The 15,886-nt window shown below is 51.8% G+C and overlaps 2 protein-coding genes across 2 annotated transcripts in view; one reads left to right on the forward strand and one right to left on the reverse strand.

Moving 5' to 3' along the window:
• The first annotated feature begins 432 nt into the window (after positions 1–432).
• cyp51 (cytochrome P450, family 51) lies at positions 433–3,350 on the forward strand. The gene is made up of 10 exons (XM_068747226.1): positions 433–582; positions 673–771; positions 1,208–1,381; positions 1,462–1,588; positions 1,650–1,824; positions 1,956–2,075; positions 2,159–2,354; positions 2,447–2,542; positions 2,625–2,793; positions 2,876–3,350. The coding sequence occupies exons 1-10, from the start codon at positions 433–435 to the stop codon at positions 3,052–3,054; spliced, it is 1,485 nt and encodes a 494-aa protein (XP_068603327.1). The 3' UTR covers positions 3,055–3,350.
• Positions 3,351–3,486: 136 nt separating this feature from the next.
• akap9 (A kinase (PRKA) anchor protein 9) overlaps positions 3,487–15,886 on the reverse strand; it is a 39,993-nt gene continuing 27,593 nt past the window's right edge. Inside the window, exons 28-57 of the mRNA XM_068747532.1 lie at positions 13,827–14,003; positions 13,438–13,542; positions 13,137–13,289; positions 12,707–12,793; positions 11,290–12,315; positions 11,035–11,169; positions 10,913–10,957; positions 10,696–10,836; positions 10,481–10,525; positions 9,962–10,396; positions 9,619–9,706; positions 8,726–9,540; positions 8,513–8,570; positions 8,215–8,336; positions 7,919–8,107; positions 7,646–7,813; positions 7,427–7,550; positions 7,189–7,348; positions 6,815–6,965; positions 6,416–6,730; positions 6,051–6,329; positions 5,790–5,968; positions 5,607–5,712; positions 5,348–5,533; positions 5,068–5,271; positions 4,761–4,993; positions 4,592–4,683; positions 4,364–4,511; positions 4,151–4,281; positions 3,487–4,048 (exon numbers count right to left, since the gene is read on the reverse strand). Of these exons, the coding sequence (XP_068603633.1) occupies positions 4,005–4,048; positions 4,151–4,281; positions 4,364–4,511; positions 4,592–4,683; positions 4,761–4,993; positions 5,068–5,271; positions 5,348–5,533; positions 5,607–5,712; positions 5,790–5,968; positions 6,051–6,329; positions 6,416–6,730; positions 6,815–6,965; positions 7,189–7,348; positions 7,427–7,550; positions 7,646–7,813; positions 7,919–8,107; positions 8,215–8,336; positions 8,513–8,570; positions 8,726–9,540; positions 9,619–9,706; positions 9,962–10,396; positions 10,481–10,525; positions 10,696–10,836; positions 10,913–10,957; positions 11,035–11,169; positions 11,290–12,315; positions 12,707–12,793; positions 13,137–13,289; positions 13,438–13,542; positions 13,827–14,003 (6,141 nt within the window). The 3' untranslated portion in view covers positions 3,487–4,004. The remainder of the gene's footprint in view (positions 4,049–4,150; positions 4,282–4,363; positions 4,512–4,591; positions 4,684–4,760; positions 4,994–5,067; positions 5,272–5,347; positions 5,534–5,606; positions 5,713–5,789; positions 5,969–6,050; positions 6,330–6,415; positions 6,731–6,814; positions 6,966–7,188; positions 7,349–7,426; positions 7,551–7,645; positions 7,814–7,918; positions 8,108–8,214; positions 8,337–8,512; positions 8,571–8,725; positions 9,541–9,618; positions 9,707–9,961; positions 10,397–10,480; positions 10,526–10,695; positions 10,837–10,912; positions 10,958–11,034; positions 11,170–11,289; positions 12,316–12,706; positions 12,794–13,136; positions 13,290–13,437; positions 13,543–13,826; positions 14,004–15,886) is intronic.

Genomic DNA, 15,886 nt, shown 5'->3' on the forward strand with positions numbered 1-15,886 from the left:
AATTTCTGAAATATATTTGATTTTTCCATAAAAGGATGAAACATTATAAACTATTCCTAGCTCATATTAATTTAATTAAATTAAATTAAGTCTTTAAAAAGAAAGAAACGTTCAAATGAACGAATTATATAACAAAAACAAATACTGCTATCGATGGTCAACCTGTTTGAGTGACGTCATATAGCCAGACATCGGTTCTGGTAGAGGGAGCCAATCACAGCTGCCGTTGGGTTGACCGACGCGTGGTGCTCAGCCAATAGAAAGCCAGGACTTGTCAGGCGGGGGGGCGGTACTTAGGCGCTGAATTGCATCAACAGGTGAGATGCTGCAGGAACATTAAAGCGCTGCGGACGGGATTTAGTTTTTGTCCTCCATGTTGTGGGACTCGTGAAACGTTTGTCTTTGGAGGACGGATCCTGCAGAGGAGACAACATGGCGGCGCATTTCTATGAAATAAGCAGCGAACTGCTGGGCAAAGTGGACGAACACCGGACCTCCGTGGTTCTGGCAGCCTCTCTGGTCGCCCTCATCCTGGGATACGTTTCCAAAGTGACCCTCGGTTCGTTCTCCGACAGGGATTCGGTGAGTCAGCCGGTTATCAGCGGGAGTCGAAATGAGTTCCGCTCCGTGTCCTTCACGCACTTCGTGTTTTTGTGTGTGTGTGTGTGGCAGAAATACCCGCCTTACATTCCCTCCAGCATCCCCTTCCTGGGTCACGCCATAGCGTTTGGGAAAAGTCCCATCGAGTTTCTGGAAAACGCGTATGAAAAAGTAAGTATGATAAGGTGATAATTAAAGTGTAGTAAAGTTTTATCATTGAAGAACTCATCTGGGATATTTATACTGCAGGACACAAGATTGAAAGTGTCTAAAACAGGAGACACTTTGAGCAATTTATGGGAATCAGAAACATTTTCCTGTAATACTTCCCTACAAAGTGCAGTATCTGCAATTCTTGCAAAAAAAACAACAATGTTTTCATCTCCTTTATTTTGTTCTGCCGTTGTTGTTTTTTTATATTTGGATTTTTACTTATTTATTTTCTTCGTGCTTACATGAATCGTTTCAGATACTGCACTCTGGAATACTTTAACTTGTACTTAACCGGATTTTCCAAACCAATATTTCCAAAAAATCTATTTGAATTCAAACAAGACTTCCTGAAGAGACTCGTGTTTCTTCCCGACCCCCCCCCCCCCCCCTGCAGTACGGGCCCGTGTTCAGCTTCACCATGGTGGGGGGCACGTTCACCTACCTGCTGGGCAGCGAAGCCACGCTGATGTTCGACAGCAAGAACGAGGACCTGAACGCTGAAGACGTCTACGCCAGGCTCACCACTCCAGTCTTTGGCAAAGGGGTCGCCTACGATGTCCCGAACCCTGTGAGTCTACGGGAGGGGGGGGGGGGGATTAATGATCATATCGCCGTCGTGTAAAACAATCTTTCATTTGCGTGGGGCAGATCTTTTTGGAACAAAAGAAGATGTTGAAGACGGGACTGAACACGGCCCGATTTAGGGAGCACTTGCAAATCATTGAGGCCGAGACCAGAGAGTATTTCCAGAGATGGGGGGACAGTGGCGAGAGAAGTAAGACCCCCCCCCCGCAATGCCTTCTATGCGCGCGGCGGCACTAAGCGCTTTGTTTCAGACCTGTTCGAGGCTCTGTCGGAGCTCGTCATCCTGACGGCCAGCAGCTGCCTTCACGGGCCGGAGATCCGCGGGATGCTGGACGAGCGGGTGGCCCGGCTGTACGCCGACCTGGACGGGGGCTTCAGCCACGCAGCCTGGCTGCTGCCCGGCTGGCTGCCGCTGCCCAGCTTCAGGTAGCGCTGCAGGACGGGCTTCACACCTGGGGGGGGGGGGGGTCATCGCATCGTCCAAAAAAAACAGATCCTTAAATTAAAATCAATAAATAACATTTAACCAACTTCCTTTTTTTGTTTTTTTATTCCAGGAAAAGGGACAGGGCTCACCGAGAGATCAAGAACATCTTCTTCAAGGTGATCCAGAAGCGCCGGGACTCTGGAGGGAAAGCGGACGACATCCTGCAGACCCTGATCGACGCGACCTACAAGTAAGACGGCGCCGGCGTCCCCGCCGAGAGAGTTCCCGTCCTTCCAGCCGGACTTGAATTCACGCTCAGCTCCGCCTCGACAGAGACGGGCGTCCCCTGAACGACGACGAGGTCGCGGGGATGCTGATCGGCCTCCTCCTCGCGGGTCAGCACACCTCCTCCACGACCAGCGCCTGGATGGGCTTCTTCCTCGCCAGAGACAAAGCCCTGCAGGGCCGCTGCTACGCCGAGCAGACGGAGGTGTGCGGCGGAGACCTGCCTCCGCTCGGCTACGACCAAGTAGGCGTCCAAAAACACGGAAGAGACGAGGAAGGTTAGAAACAAACAAATACTCAGGGAGACGGACGACGTCCTTCATCTTTCCTCCTCAGCTGAAGGAGCTCAGCTTGTTGGAGCGCTGTTTGAAGGAGACGCTGCGCCTCCGCCCGCCGATCATGACCATGATGAGGATGGCTCGCTCGCCTCAGGTAGAAACGGTTTGACACCTTAAGCCCCTCCTCCTCGGGAAGCGTAGAAACCCGTTTCTGTTCCCCCCCCCCCCGTCTTCAGACTGCAGCAGGATACACCATCCCCGTGGGCCACCAGGTCTGCGTCTCCCCGACCGTTAACCACCGCCTGCGCGACACCTGGGAGCGGAGGACGGAGTTCGCCCCCGACCGGTACCTCAAAGACAACCCCGCCGCTGGGGAGAAGTTCGCCTACGTGCCCTTCGGCGCGGGTAAGAACTTTAATTTTTGTAAATGTCAAACAGCCACGTTGTCTCCTAGACATGGAAACAAACGTCTCGCCGTCCTCCTCAGGACGCCACCGCTGCATCGGTGAGAACTTCGCCTACGTCCAAATCAAAACCATCTGGTCCACTCTGCTGCGCCTGTACGAGTTCGACCTGGTGGACGGATATTTCCCCACCATCGACTACACCACGATGATCCACACCCCTCACAAGCCCATCATCAGATACAAGAGGAGGCAACAGTGACGGAGCAGAAAGCAGCAACCCCCCCCCCCCCCCCCAGAGTGTTTGAACTGAAGCTTGAACTACCTTTCTTTCTTCTTCCATTTTGCTTCTTCATTCTTTTTTCCGCCTGAATATCATAATTCATGAAGTCATTTAGGTTATTTGTGTCGGCAGAGACGTTGAACTCCGAGCGGAACTCGTTTCCGTCACGCGGCGCGGCGCCTCGATTCATTCATTCCTCGGATCTTGGCTCGGGAATGATCCGGTCCGTAAACATGGGATGGAGTTGAAATGGTGACTCGAAAGTCGTTAGAGAAATAAAGCTTTAAATAAAAAAGGTGCCGCAGCTTTTTTTCTCTGTTATCGCAGTTTATTTTAATCCTTCGTTACGTTCGGTTCTTATGCGAGATTCCAGAAATCAGCCCCCACGCATTAAACATTAAAAACAACTTTATTAAATTACTAAGTTTCAGTAGTGCAACAGTGTAAAGATCACTTTTATGCTGTCAGTACAAACAAAAAATACACAACTCCTTCAAATAATGTCCTCTTTAATAGAGTTTCTTTTGCCAAAATACCCCCCAAAAAATTCAAAGCTTGTACCGCTTTTCAAAAATACGCTCTGCAAATGTCCCGTCGTCTGCCTGTCCTCGGTGAGACACAGTGTAGTGTAGAATATCCAGCAGCAGCCTCCAACAGTGAACCCAGACGCCCGCCGCAGGACCGGCCATACAACAAACATAAATTAACCACAAGCGCTTAAATTAGCATCAGACAAATACGCGACTGTAGTTCATCCACGACGAAGAGGCAGATTCAATTACAAATGGCTGTTTTTCAAGTGATGGCGACAAAAAAAAAGAAAAGAAATCGGTTTTGGTCCACATGACAGTCCACAAGCAGACTGATAGAAAACAGCAGAGCGCTCACGAGAAAAGGCATCTCAGTTTCTTCAAGCGGCCGACGGCTTCTCATCTTCTCAAGCCAAAGTGCAACGGAGCATATGAAGAAGCACCTGCAGAGGAAACGACAGGTGCAGAATGACATCGGGCTCTAACTCTGTTCCCCCGTTAGCGTAACGTTAGCGACGGCGGCGCTCGACTCCTGCTGCCGGTACCTGACGTCACGGTGCCCAGCCTCCTCTGCAGCGCCTCCAGTCTGGAGATGTAGTCGCTCAGGGCCCGGTCGGGGTCGTAGCTCTGCAGGTGGGAGCAGGTGAGAGGTCCGTGGTCTCCAGCCAGGTGGCACCTGCACCGCACAGACGCACAACTCAACAACAGCGCTCCACGATAAAGCAAGGGCCGGAGTTATTGGCTCTCCAGGGTCGTACCTGTGGTGCGTGGAGGACACACCCGATCGAGGAGACTCCTGTCCACTCCGCCCCCTGCTGCTGGAGACCCCGCCTCCTCCGCCGGCTCTTTCTCTGTACATCTCCCCGCCGCCCGGTTGAAGGTACGGCGAGTCTCTCACATCTGTACCTGAAGGAGATGGACACGTTTGAGCGGCGCTCGAGTAACGATACGTAAAAGCCGAACAGCGTGACGGGTAACTTGGTCACCGAGTGTCTGCCCTGCTCCGTTCTTGTCGCCGCAGGAGGTTGTGGCGCTCATCCCCGTCACCTTGTGCCACCGCCTGACGAGGAAACGCATCCTGAAGGGAAGACGGTGCAGGATTAAAAAAAACAACAACCTGCAGTTCACCGAAACCGCCAGCGGCTCCAGAACTACCTGGAGAGGGCGATGGAAACCCGGACGGCGGAGCGGAAGCGGCTCAGCCCACGGCGCCGCTGGCTGTGGGATTCCAGGCCGGACAGCGACGGCCGGCCTCCCATCCTGCAGAGGAGCGACAGCGTGGCCTCCTCGCACTCCTGGAAACCTCCCAGCAGCAGCAGCAGATACTTCTTCTGGTAGATCAGCGCTTTGCGGAAACTTTCTGATCTCAAGTATTTCCCGTACATCCTCTGATGGGTGAAGAGAAGAAATCATGAGCCTCTCTTACCACCGGGGGGCGCCCCTCCTCAGATGTTGAGCCGACCTTAAGCGCAGCGTTGTCGGCTTCAGGTCCCGTTATCTCCCTCAGGGTGTTGCTCCGGATCTCCCCCCTGAGCCGGCCCACCTGGGCCTGAGCCAGAAGCAGAGCTTTCTCCAGGCGGGCCTTCTCCCTCGCCCAAGCCTCCTGCTCCTGGGAGAGGAGCATACCAGCCGAGCGCTCCTTCGAAATGCCTCTCCTGCTGCTGAACTGCAGGAGAACGTAGAATTACCTCCCCCCGAATGAAAGCTGAAAACACGGGATTCACTTCCTGTCGTGGACTCACGCCTCCGGCTGATCCGAGTCCAGCCTGCCGGTAGCGCCGGACCTCTTCCTCCAAGCGGAGGTTGTGGTTCCTCAGATCGCTCTTCTCTTCGGTCAGACGGCTGACGAAACCCGTCAGCTCAGCGTTCTGCCTCAGGAGTCGCTCCGTCAGGGAGTTGGAGGATCCCGCGGCCAGCAGGGGAGAACTCTGCAGGAAACCCAAACGGCCATTCCATTAAGAGTTCCTAAAACGCCACGGACTTCTGTGAAGAGCGTCTGACCTCAGGGAGGTCTGGTAGGCCCGGCGGCTGCTGCAGCACGGCGATGACCTCATCAATATTGGACTGCATCCAGGACAGGTCCTCGCCGTCGACCTCTGCCGTCGGCCTTCACGCACAGACGGTCAAAGATTCCAAAGCGGTCCGAGCCATTTCTCACGTTAGAACCTTTTCCGATGTCTTTACCTGCCAGCGGTTCTGCTCGCCAGGCTGCGGACCTTTGAGGAAACCAGGTTGAGTCTGTGCAGGATCCGGCCGGGCGTGGATCCGGTCGGCGAGGCGTCCTGGTGGGGAACGTTCCCACTCTTCTGCTGGAACACCCAGTCTTTGGTGCGGTCGGTAGCATCGCTGTGCCAGGCGGCCTGCTGTTAAGACAATAAGAGCACGGGTTTAATACTTAAGGGCTGTCAGAATAAAAGCGCTGTTTGGGTACTTGTTGATACTAACAGCGTGGCCACCGCCCTCCGTCCCCCTTTCATCCCTAGGCCGGTTCATCCTCTCCTCCAGCCTCTCCTTCTCCTCCTCCAGCCTCTTCCTCTTATCCAGCTCTCCTTCCAGCTGCTCCCGGGTTTCAGACATCCTCGCTTCCAGCCTCCTCAGCTGGGCCTGAGCGTCCAGGAGAGCCTCCCGGTCCCGTTTGCCCCGCTCGCTCCCCGAAGCCAGCTCTTCCTCCTTTCGTAACACCTCCAACTTCTGGGATGCCACTTGGCTGAGGAGGTGCACCACCTTGAGCGCAACGCGGGGATGAATAAGTTCTGTTGTTTTTTGCAACATCCGACCGTGCACACTCCTAAACACACACACACACACACCTGTAAGTGTTTGTCATCCAGCTCCCTTTGCAGTCTTTCCAGCAGACTCGCCTCCTCCGTCTCGCTGAGGCGGCCACCCTCTGGAGAAACGCTCTCCCTCAGATCCCTCTCCCTCTCCAGGGCGGTGCTCATCTCCACAGCCTTTCCTCGCTCCGACTCCAGCTGGACCTGGAGCTCCCGGAGACGTCTGTGGAGGCTCGAGTGCTCCTCTGCAGCTTGCTGGGAAAGCCGAGAGGAGGCCTGGCGCTCCTGCTCCAAGGTTAGGTTCATCTGGGCCAGGCGGCTCTTCTCCTGCTCCAGAGTGAGCTGCAGGTCCTTGGAGGAGAACCGAACGGAAGCCGCTCCATTAGAACAGTCGCCGTCTGAAGCTAATGGCTGAAGCTTTGAATTCAGATTTACCTCCAGCTCTTCCTGCATCCTCTCATCGTCTCTCCCAGTCCGGCACTTCTCCTTCTCCGCGGCCCACTGAAGATCCCTGCTCCTCTTCCTCGCCTCTGCCAGCTGGTCGCTGAGTGTCTCTACCTCAGCAGCCTTCTGAGATACCTCAAACCTGGTGGAGAAAAAGCCTTTCAAAACATCTGATGGCATTGCCATTAACATATCGGTCACTCAGAATTAGATCATTACTCGATACTTCTACTAATTCAGACCTAATTTGAGGTTTCTTTTATTTATTTGGAGCATCTGGAAATGCAAGATCAAAGTTTTTATGTGAAGGAAATGATCTGACTGATTCTATCTGAAGCATGTCAGTGATGAGCTTCTCCTCGAACCTGAGCGTGTCGAGCTCCTTGAGGTGTTTGTGTTGAGCGTTCAGCGTCGTCTCGTGTTCCAGTTTAGTCTTCAGCTCCTCCAACAGGAGCCCGTCGCCCTGCGCCGCTCCGACGACGACTCCTCCCTCGCTCCGCTCCTTCAGGATACGTTCGCCACCTTCTGACGCAGCAGGCCGGACACCTGAAGGCAGCAGGATGAAACGATGATGATGATGATGATGAACACACCACACGAGACCAGTCTGAAGAACAATCGGCTGGCGGATTTGCTCCAGTTGACCTCGGAGGTGACGGATCTCAGACACGAGACTGGACCTGTCTGCGGCGCAGAGCGACGCCACGGCGTCTCTGTGCTGGACGTCCTGCATCAGGATCACAGATAACCCAGCTGGTTACCGACAAGGAAGCGGCGAGGAAGGGAGAATTATCTCAGTTTAATCCGGCTCAGATTGCTCACCTGCTCAGCCAGCCTGCGCTCCAGCTGATTGAGGTGGACGATGGCGTCGCTGGTGTCCAGCTGGTCCAGGTGGCTGTAGAGGACGTTCTTCAGCACGCGGCGCTCGCTGACAAACACCCGCCGTACGGCGTCCAGCAGCTCTGCGCGCCAATCCTCGCTGCCGGACGTCTGCGGCGAGACAAAGGCAGTCGGGGGTGAAGACGCGACCGCAACGATCTACAGCTCGGGGGGGGGGGGGGGAAACGCCGCGTGAAATCGTCCTCCTCCTTTTACCCGTGCTTCTCGGTGCGTCTGCATCTGGGCGACGAGGCGTTCGAGAGACTCGATGGTTGCCAGCAAGTCGTCCCTCTCCTTCCCCCAGTCCTGGACGTTGAACCGGTCGCCCGCCTCACCTTCACAGGCCGGGAGCTCTGACAGCGAGAGAACCTGCATGCCCTCCTGGTGCACCTCCCGGAGCAGCGTCTGAGCGGACAAACACCGGATCCTTTACTCTAGTCATTAAGATCAAACGCCAACTCGCTATTCTCCTGAATTACACAGTTTTACGACAACGTTTGTGGAGGATCCACCTTAATCCGGTCAGGCAGCGGATCGTCAGTGTCTCTCCTGGCACCCTCCGGAGTCATCCTCAACTCCTGCTGCAGGCTTTGGAGGTCGAATCCAGGCCGCTGGCTGAAGTCTGAGCTGCTGTCTGCCAGAGGAAAAAACACAGAATGTTTTATGTATCGAAAGAAAAAGGTGGGAGTTTTTCTAGAAATTAAAATATCCTTTTTTTTTTACCGAATATTTGAATCTACTTTAAGCTGAATGAAATAATTAGCAAACACAATGACGAACAGACTCTCGTATCAAAGCGCTGCGTCTCACCACTTGTGTAGCCGTCTCTGAATTGTGAGGTCGGACGATCTTGTCTTGATGAGACGGTCTAGAGACAATTAAACGGGAACCAGATGTTAAATGAACAACAATAATCTCTGCAGAATACCAAAAAAAATATTGTGCATGCAGACCGAACAGTCTGTGCATCACTTCCTGTGCATAGTCTAGATTTGGGGTGAAGTTACCGACCCCTAGCCTCACCTTCGTCGAGTGCGGCTTGTCGACGGCCGTCTTCAGGGCCTTGCACTCGTCCTCCAGAGCCTGCGTGTCCCGGCGGAGGCTCTCGCTCTCTGAAATGTGTCGCGCTTCCATGTCCAGGATCTCCGCGGCGTGGAGCTCCTGCATCTGTGCAATCTTTTCCTGGAACTCTCCCACCATCTCCTCCACCTCCTCTTTGGTTGGAGACTCGTCTTCCGTTTGGAGTGGCTCGGTTTGCGTGAACGAGTGCGACGCGGCCGGCCGCCGTCGCTCCGCGCTGCTGTTCAGGCGACCGGCGTGGGATTTGGAGGACTGGCTGGAAGTAGCAGAGCTTTTCCTGGAGAGCGATGCTTTATCCTTCACGCTGCTTCCCTTGCTCGCCAGCTGTTTGACCCCTTTCCTTTTAGGCTGGGTGGTGGAGGAGGAAGAGGAAGGTGAGAGAGGCTGAGCAGATGGTGAAGGAGATGGGGCAGCAGGAGGAGCGGAATCTGCCCTCTTCATTAAGGCCGTTTGAACGCTCTTGAGATCCTCTTCGAGTTTAGAAATCGAGACCTCGCGGACTCTGACCTCATCCTGCAGCTTCTCGTTTTGCTGCCTGGAGCTGTTGAGCTCTTCTTTGATGGCATCCACATGTTCGCTCATTTCCTGACGCTCTCCTTGGAGTTGAGGAATGGAGAGCTCACGGACGTGGAGCTCGTCTTGTAGTTTCTCATTTCTTTCCCTGTAGCCGTTGAGCTCTTCTTTGACGGTATCCAGATTCTGTCTTGTCTCCTGGAGCTCTCCTTGGAGTTGAGAAATAAAACCTTCGCGGAGTTGGTCTTCATTCTGTAGTTTCTCATTGTGTTCCGTTCTCATCTCCTGAAGCTCTCCTTGGAGTTGAGGAATGGAGCGCTCACGGACGTGGAGCTCGTCTTGTAGTTTCTCATTTCTTTCCCTGTAGCCACTGAGCTCTTTTTTGACCGTATCCAGATTCTGTCTCGTCTCCTGGAGCTCTCCTTGGAGTTGAGAAATAAAACCTTCGTGGAGTTGGTCTTCATTCTGTAGTTTCTCATTCTGTTCCGTTCTCATCTCCTGGAGCTCTCCTTGGAGTTGAGAAATGGACCCTTCACAGTGTTGGAGTTGATCCTGCAGTTTCTCATTTTGCTCCCTGTAGCTGTTGAGTTCTCCTTTGATGGTATTCTCGTTTTCTCTCGTCTCTTGGAGCTCTCTTTGGCGTTGAGAAATGGCGAGATCACGGACGTCGAGCTCGTCTTGTAGTTCAGAAATAGACAATTCACGCCATTGGAGATCCCGTTGAAGATTTTTGTTGTGCTCTTTGTAGACCTCAAGCTCTCCTTTGGCGATCTTGTCATTCTTTTTCATCTCCTGGAGCTCCTGGAGCTCCTGTTTGAGCTGAGAAATGGATACCTCATGGAAGTGGAGCTCGTCCTGTAGCTTCTCATTTTGCTCCCTGTAGCTGTTGAGTTCTTCTTTGACGCCATCTGCGTTCCGCCTCATCTCCTGGAGTTCTCCTTGGAGTTGGGAAATGGAGAGCTCACGGACGTGGAGCTCCTGCTGGAGCTTTTCCTTCTGCTGCCTGGAGTTGTCAAGTTCTTCTTTGGTGGAAGCTCCTTCGTTCCTGACTTTCTGAAGAACCTCTGCCGCGTCTGCTACGTCTTCTTCTGCTGCTTTCACCTTGATCAAGAAAAAACCCCATCAATCATCCATTTAAATAGATAATACTGTATATTACATTTAAAGTAAGTTAAAACAACTCACTTGGAAAAGTTCTGCTTTAAGGTGAGCGATTGACATTTCCCTCTCCTTAAAAAAAAAAGAGGACATAATTGAAGTGGGAATAAACTAGTTTGAGATAAACTCAGACTGGAACAGACCTCCTCTAATTCTCAGTATGAAAGTGGACAGTAAATAATCAAATGTCCCAAAATGTTGAGCTATTCCTTTACATTTCATCTTTACACCCGTCTCCGTACCTGCAGCAGCTCCTGCAGCTTCTCACAGCGTTCCCTGCAGCTGTTCAGCTCCTCTTTGGTGGCGGCTGCTTCATGTTGAGCCTCCATTAATTCCTCACGAAGCTCGGACTCTTTGGTCTCATCGCTGCCTCCAGACGACACCTAAAGCAGCAAAGCTCAAATCTCAGACATTAACAAACGCATTAAAAACCTTCTGCTTTAGATGATCCTCCCCGACCTTCTTCAGCTGCTCCTGCAGCTTCTCCATCGTCACCGATTTTTCCTACAGAGGAAAGTACACGTTAGTCAGTTTCACCAACTGTAGGAAACATTCTGGAACACCAAGAGGAGGTCACATACGTGGAGTTCCTCCTGGAGCCTGCTGCAGTCGTCCTTGTAGATGTCCAGCTGCTCTTTAGTGGACGAGACCTCGGCCCGGACCTCCTGCAGCTCCCGACAAACGTCCGACCCCGCCAACTGGTCATCGGCAGAGACCTGATGACAAACCCATCAGAGCCGGTTTTTGTCACAGCCTCAGATTTAATTCAACTGACTTTATGGCGATTACGCTTTGCACAATTAGCCAGGCTCCAGTCCCCTTAGGTAAACTCTTACCCTAAGAAGTGGCGATATCCTCTGTTGAGTCCTGGCCTTCATCCGACTCAGCAGATCCATGAGCACCGACAGCCTCTTCTCATACTCGAGGACCTCTTCCTCAGAGCTGGAAAGCAGCTGCTTCTGAAGCTCCTGGTCCTTCTGAATCCCACTCAGTCCCACCTCCAGCTCCCGGAGCCTGTCGGTGAGGTGGACCACCTTCCCAGGGGGAACTGGTCTCACCTGACCAATCCCGCTGAAGTCCATTTGTGGAATACCATAATCACAGAAGTTGTAGGCGCGCGGCTCCACGTTCAGCTCCTCGCGTCTTTGCCGGTCCTCGCTTTCCTTGTATATTTGTGAATGCTGCTGCTGGAAGGCCTCCAGCGTGGCCTGGCTGACGAGGACAGCAGCTACTTTTTCTGTCAGAGTCTTCTCCAGATTGGAAACCTTCTGTTGAAGACCTTCAGCATCGCGTTGCGTTTGCTCAACGAGCAGCCGGCAGCGTTTTAGCTCGCAGTCCTTTTCGTTCACCAAGCCCTCGAGCTCCCGGATGCGGAGATCCAGCTCTCCTACCCTGGAGGTCGCGCTCTGTTCCAACGCTTGGATCTGCGCCTGCATGACGACAACGCCGGCCGTTTTCTCTCTGAGGGCTACTTTGAGCTCTGCCTCCGAGCTCTGCGGTTTTCTCTCAGCTGAAGTTTCTGTCCTCTCTTTCATTGGCAGATACGTCTCCAGCAGCTTATTGTGCTCCGTTCTCAGTGCATCAAGCTCTTTGGTGACCAGATCCATTCCCTGCTTCATTTCATCCTGTTCCTTTCTGCCCGGCCCCCATTCACAGCTTTCCTTCTCAGGTTTGGCGTCCTCACATTCTTCTGAAGCCTGCTTCCTCTCGATATTGGCGAGTTCCTGCTGAAGTTTGTCTATGACGGCATTCAGTTGCTCGAGCTCCTCCTCATTATTCCTCCTTAAGCGCTCCTGCTCGCTCCTCAGGCACTGCACCTGGGATTCCAGGTCCTTCATCAGCTCGTCCCTGCCATCGATCTCCTAAACAGAAACACGCAGACATTATTACAATACAAAAGTATCAGATTCAAACGGCGCACAGCTTCCCCACTGGATAAAACTCAGAGTCCTTTCCGTGCTTAGATTCTCTGGGCCCAAAGACAATCTGTTGCTAAATTACTTGATGCTAATCAGATTTAGCACTTTTAAGAGACTCAGAGTTTATCGTAGCCACCACGCGCAAATGAAACTTCACAACAATCAATGGTGCCATGGAACAACTTACCACCACGAAGCAATCAAAAACAACAACCAAATCAAACGAAAGAAGCGTGCACGGACCCAGAACACACACACACAGTGATGCAGGACCACGCAGTGACGCACATCCACATGGACCTTTGACCTATTTCGTACAAGCATATTTTGTTACCTTGTTATCAGAGGCTTTTTCCATGTGTTGGAGCTTAGTGATCTGTTCATTAAGAAGTGCTATTTCCCTGTCCTTCTCCTCCATCACCTTCAAAAGTCAGAGATTATAAAGTGATGCCTATTAAAAAAAAATCACGATGCGAAAGAGTGCAGCCTTAGTGAACCCCCCCCCCCCCCCAAAAAAAAGAAAAAACACCCAGCAGTGGAAGTGACATTCACGATGTGCAAAAAACGCCTAAAAATGTACAAATTAAACGCAACAAATTTAGCATCAGATTTCAAGCGTTTTTGAAACGCTATATGCACATTTCAGCCTTGCATACTTGCATATACAGTATTTCTACCCTTCACGAATTTGCTTGTCGTGCGTTCTCGTCTTTTTGCGGTCGATTCGACGGTTCCATCGTTCTCATGGAAGCACAGCGGTTTACCTGCAGGATGCAATCCCTGGTTTCTAGGCGTTCCTGCTGGCTGCTGATCTCCTTCCGCTGGATCTCAAGCTGCATTTGGAGCTGCTGCACCTCCTCGGCCTTGTTCTCCAGCTCATCTTTGAACTGCTCCAGCTGCTCCTCGAGGTTGCTGATCTGAGGAAGAAGACATGGCAAAGATATTCCACCTCTGTTTGATCGTTAGCCTGAACTTTTCCAACTCATTAGCCTTAAAGAACCAGAATAAGGTTTTGACTTATTTATTTTTCTACATCAACGCTTAGAACAGCAAGCAGCACAGTACCTCCTTCTCTTTTCGCTCCACAGCCTCTCTCTCCGTCTGTAACTGAGACTCCAGTTTGGAGCGTTTGGCCTCCGTGATGGATGCATGCTGCTTCTTCTGTTCAACCTGCAACACAACCGACAAAGACAACTTATTCAGCACAACTGCTTAAAACATGAGAGTGAGCTAATCCTTCTTTCATAAAAGCAGCGGCAGAGCTTTTCCACTGCTTCCTCCTGACAGTGGCGATCCGTAACTCTGTCATCACCGGCAGCAAACTGCCGGGCTGCTAACGTAAACCTGCCCACACATTGTTCTCCTCTGCTTGTCCCTCCCTCCCTTTTACTCTAACACACACTGCCATGTTTGTAGCTATTGTTCTTGATCTCCCCTTCCCTCCCCATCCTCACCGTCTCCAGGGATTCAGCGCTGGCCAGCAGGGCCTGCTCCAGCTCTCGGATGCGGCTCTCCAGCTTGTCAATCTCTTCGTCGCGCTCTCCCAACTCACGACGCAGCTGCTCTGAGCCGAGGAGCAGCTCACTGCACCAATCCGCCTTCTCCTTCAGCTGCGAGGTCAGCTGGTCCACCTGGTAGGGGGAGAGGGAGAGAGAGAGAAAGAGGAGGAGGGATGGGAAGAGAAAAAAAAGAGAGCGAGGATTGTTAAATGAGAGTCGCGCTCAGCCACCACTCGCTCCGACAGAGCAGATAGATGTACAGCTTTAACCAGGAGGTCAGCTGATCCACCTGAAAAAGGAGTGTGGGAGTAATGGGAGGTGCAGGGACACGGGGGTGGGGGAGGCTTTCATTCGGGGTGACACAAATCACAGAGCAAATCACATTAACCGATAGGACTGTTGGCAAGTAAGTGATCAATCTGTGGGACGGCCAAATATCCGCATTTCACTGACGGGATGAAGTTTTGGGATTACATCAGAACTGGGAATAAAATGCTCACAGAGTGTGTTTCTAATCCAAACGAACCGTGACTGTAGTAAGGCAGATGAAATATACCCCCCCCCCCCCCCCCCCGCGGGGAAATCCTTCATTAAATATTAATGTGTGTGGCGTGTGGGATGGGATCCTCATGGGAGCAGTTCAGCACTGAACGGCTTCTTTATATTTGTGTCTCTTTACCGACGGCGTGTCCAAGTCGCTCCAGACGGAGTATTTCAGATCTGACGTGGTGAGTGAGCAATGTCAGAAATAAGAAGAAGACGAGGGTTCAAACGGGAGAAGGGAAGAGAGATGACGGGATATTTTTATAGGCTACGGGGCAGGGAGGGAGTTCTAGAATGCACTAAATGCTAACTACATGTAGCTAGAAGCAATACCTTAAAGGTTACTCCATCCACCTGTAATAGCAATGGGAGAGAGAAGGCAGAGGCGAAAAGGATCAACGGGTGAAGAGTTCAGGGGCGAGTTGAGGGGGGGGGGGGGGGGTTTAGTGAAAAAAATGTGGCTCTGGAAATCAGAAAAATATTTGAGGCTACCTTTGAGGTATTAGTCTGTGAGAGAGCGAAGCAAGAGAAACAATGAGGTGTAACAACCGTTAACTCCAGTAGAGCATCGATCAAATCAATCCGAGATGGTGTTGAAATCAAGCGCCTCTGAGCTCTGAGCAGCTAAAACACAAATCGGCAGCAGAAGCAGCTCGAGGGCATTTCAGTTAGACGTAAAGAGAACACCTTGATAGCACTAGTCACCTTCCACTGATGGAACAAGTGACTCACCTGGTCAGATGTCTTACAATAAAAACAGGTTCAAGTCACTGGATCTCAGTTTGAGAACATCATTAGCGCTTAAAATACCTGCGGATGTAAATGAGCATTTTTGCTCAAATCCGGCATATTTACATCTATTAGATTATTCTGTATCGATGTTCATTAACGTGCACTGTCCCTATCAAATAAATGAATGAATGAATGAATGAACGTGACATCTCTCCTCGCCCAGAGTGAAAGAGGCGCGATTATGAAGGGATGAAAAATGACTGATTGATTTTACATTCTCCACAATGTAACGGAAACGCAGATGATGGCGATGCAGGCGTGTCAGTGTGGCCACCACCTAGATGACTTCAAATATTTGATATTTCACCCTCTCCGTGGACGTGTGAGCTTCTGCACATAGAAGCGAATGATCGTAGCTTCAAGGCAATGACGAATTCAGGTGAGAACGGCGTGTAAATAGCGCCTTCCCATCAGACCTCTGGATTAGATCAAACGGTGTTCCGACCGAGCAGTCATATTTGGGTGGCGTTTGTGCTCAGCTAATTTCTAACTTTTTCTGTTTGCTGCTAAGCAGGTAGCGTGCAGCTCATTCATCTGCGCTTTTTTTAAACCTGAAAACAAGGTCGACGAGCGCAACAGAATTGAACCAGAATGGGAATGTTGTTGGCTGCGACGTGTAACACTCCACCTCCGTTATTAACTCCGAGGCAGCAGAGGTAATTCTACCGCCTCCCATTGTC

Source organism: Brachionichthys hirsutus, chromosome 13, assembly GCF_040956055.1.
Source record: "Brachionichthys hirsutus isolate HB-005 chromosome 13, CSIRO-AGI_Bhir_v1, whole genome shotgun sequence".
NCBI classification, from domain to species: domain Eukaryota; kingdom Metazoa; phylum Chordata; class Actinopteri; order Lophiiformes; family Brachionichthyidae; genus Brachionichthys; species Brachionichthys hirsutus.

Coding starts and splice junctions, on each gene's coding strand:
- cyp51 (XM_068747226.1), top strand. CDS start 433: ATGGCGGCGCATTTCTATGAAATAAGCAGCGAACTGCTGGGCAAAGTG. Junction 1,589..1,649: donor GGGGGACAGTGGCGAGAGAA/GTAAGACCCCCC, acceptor GCTTTGTTTCAG/ACCTGTTCGAGGCTCTGTCG. Junction 2,794..2,875: donor CTACGTGCCCTTCGGCGCGG/GTAAGAACTTTA, acceptor CGTCCTCCTCAG/GACGCCACCGCTGCATCGGT.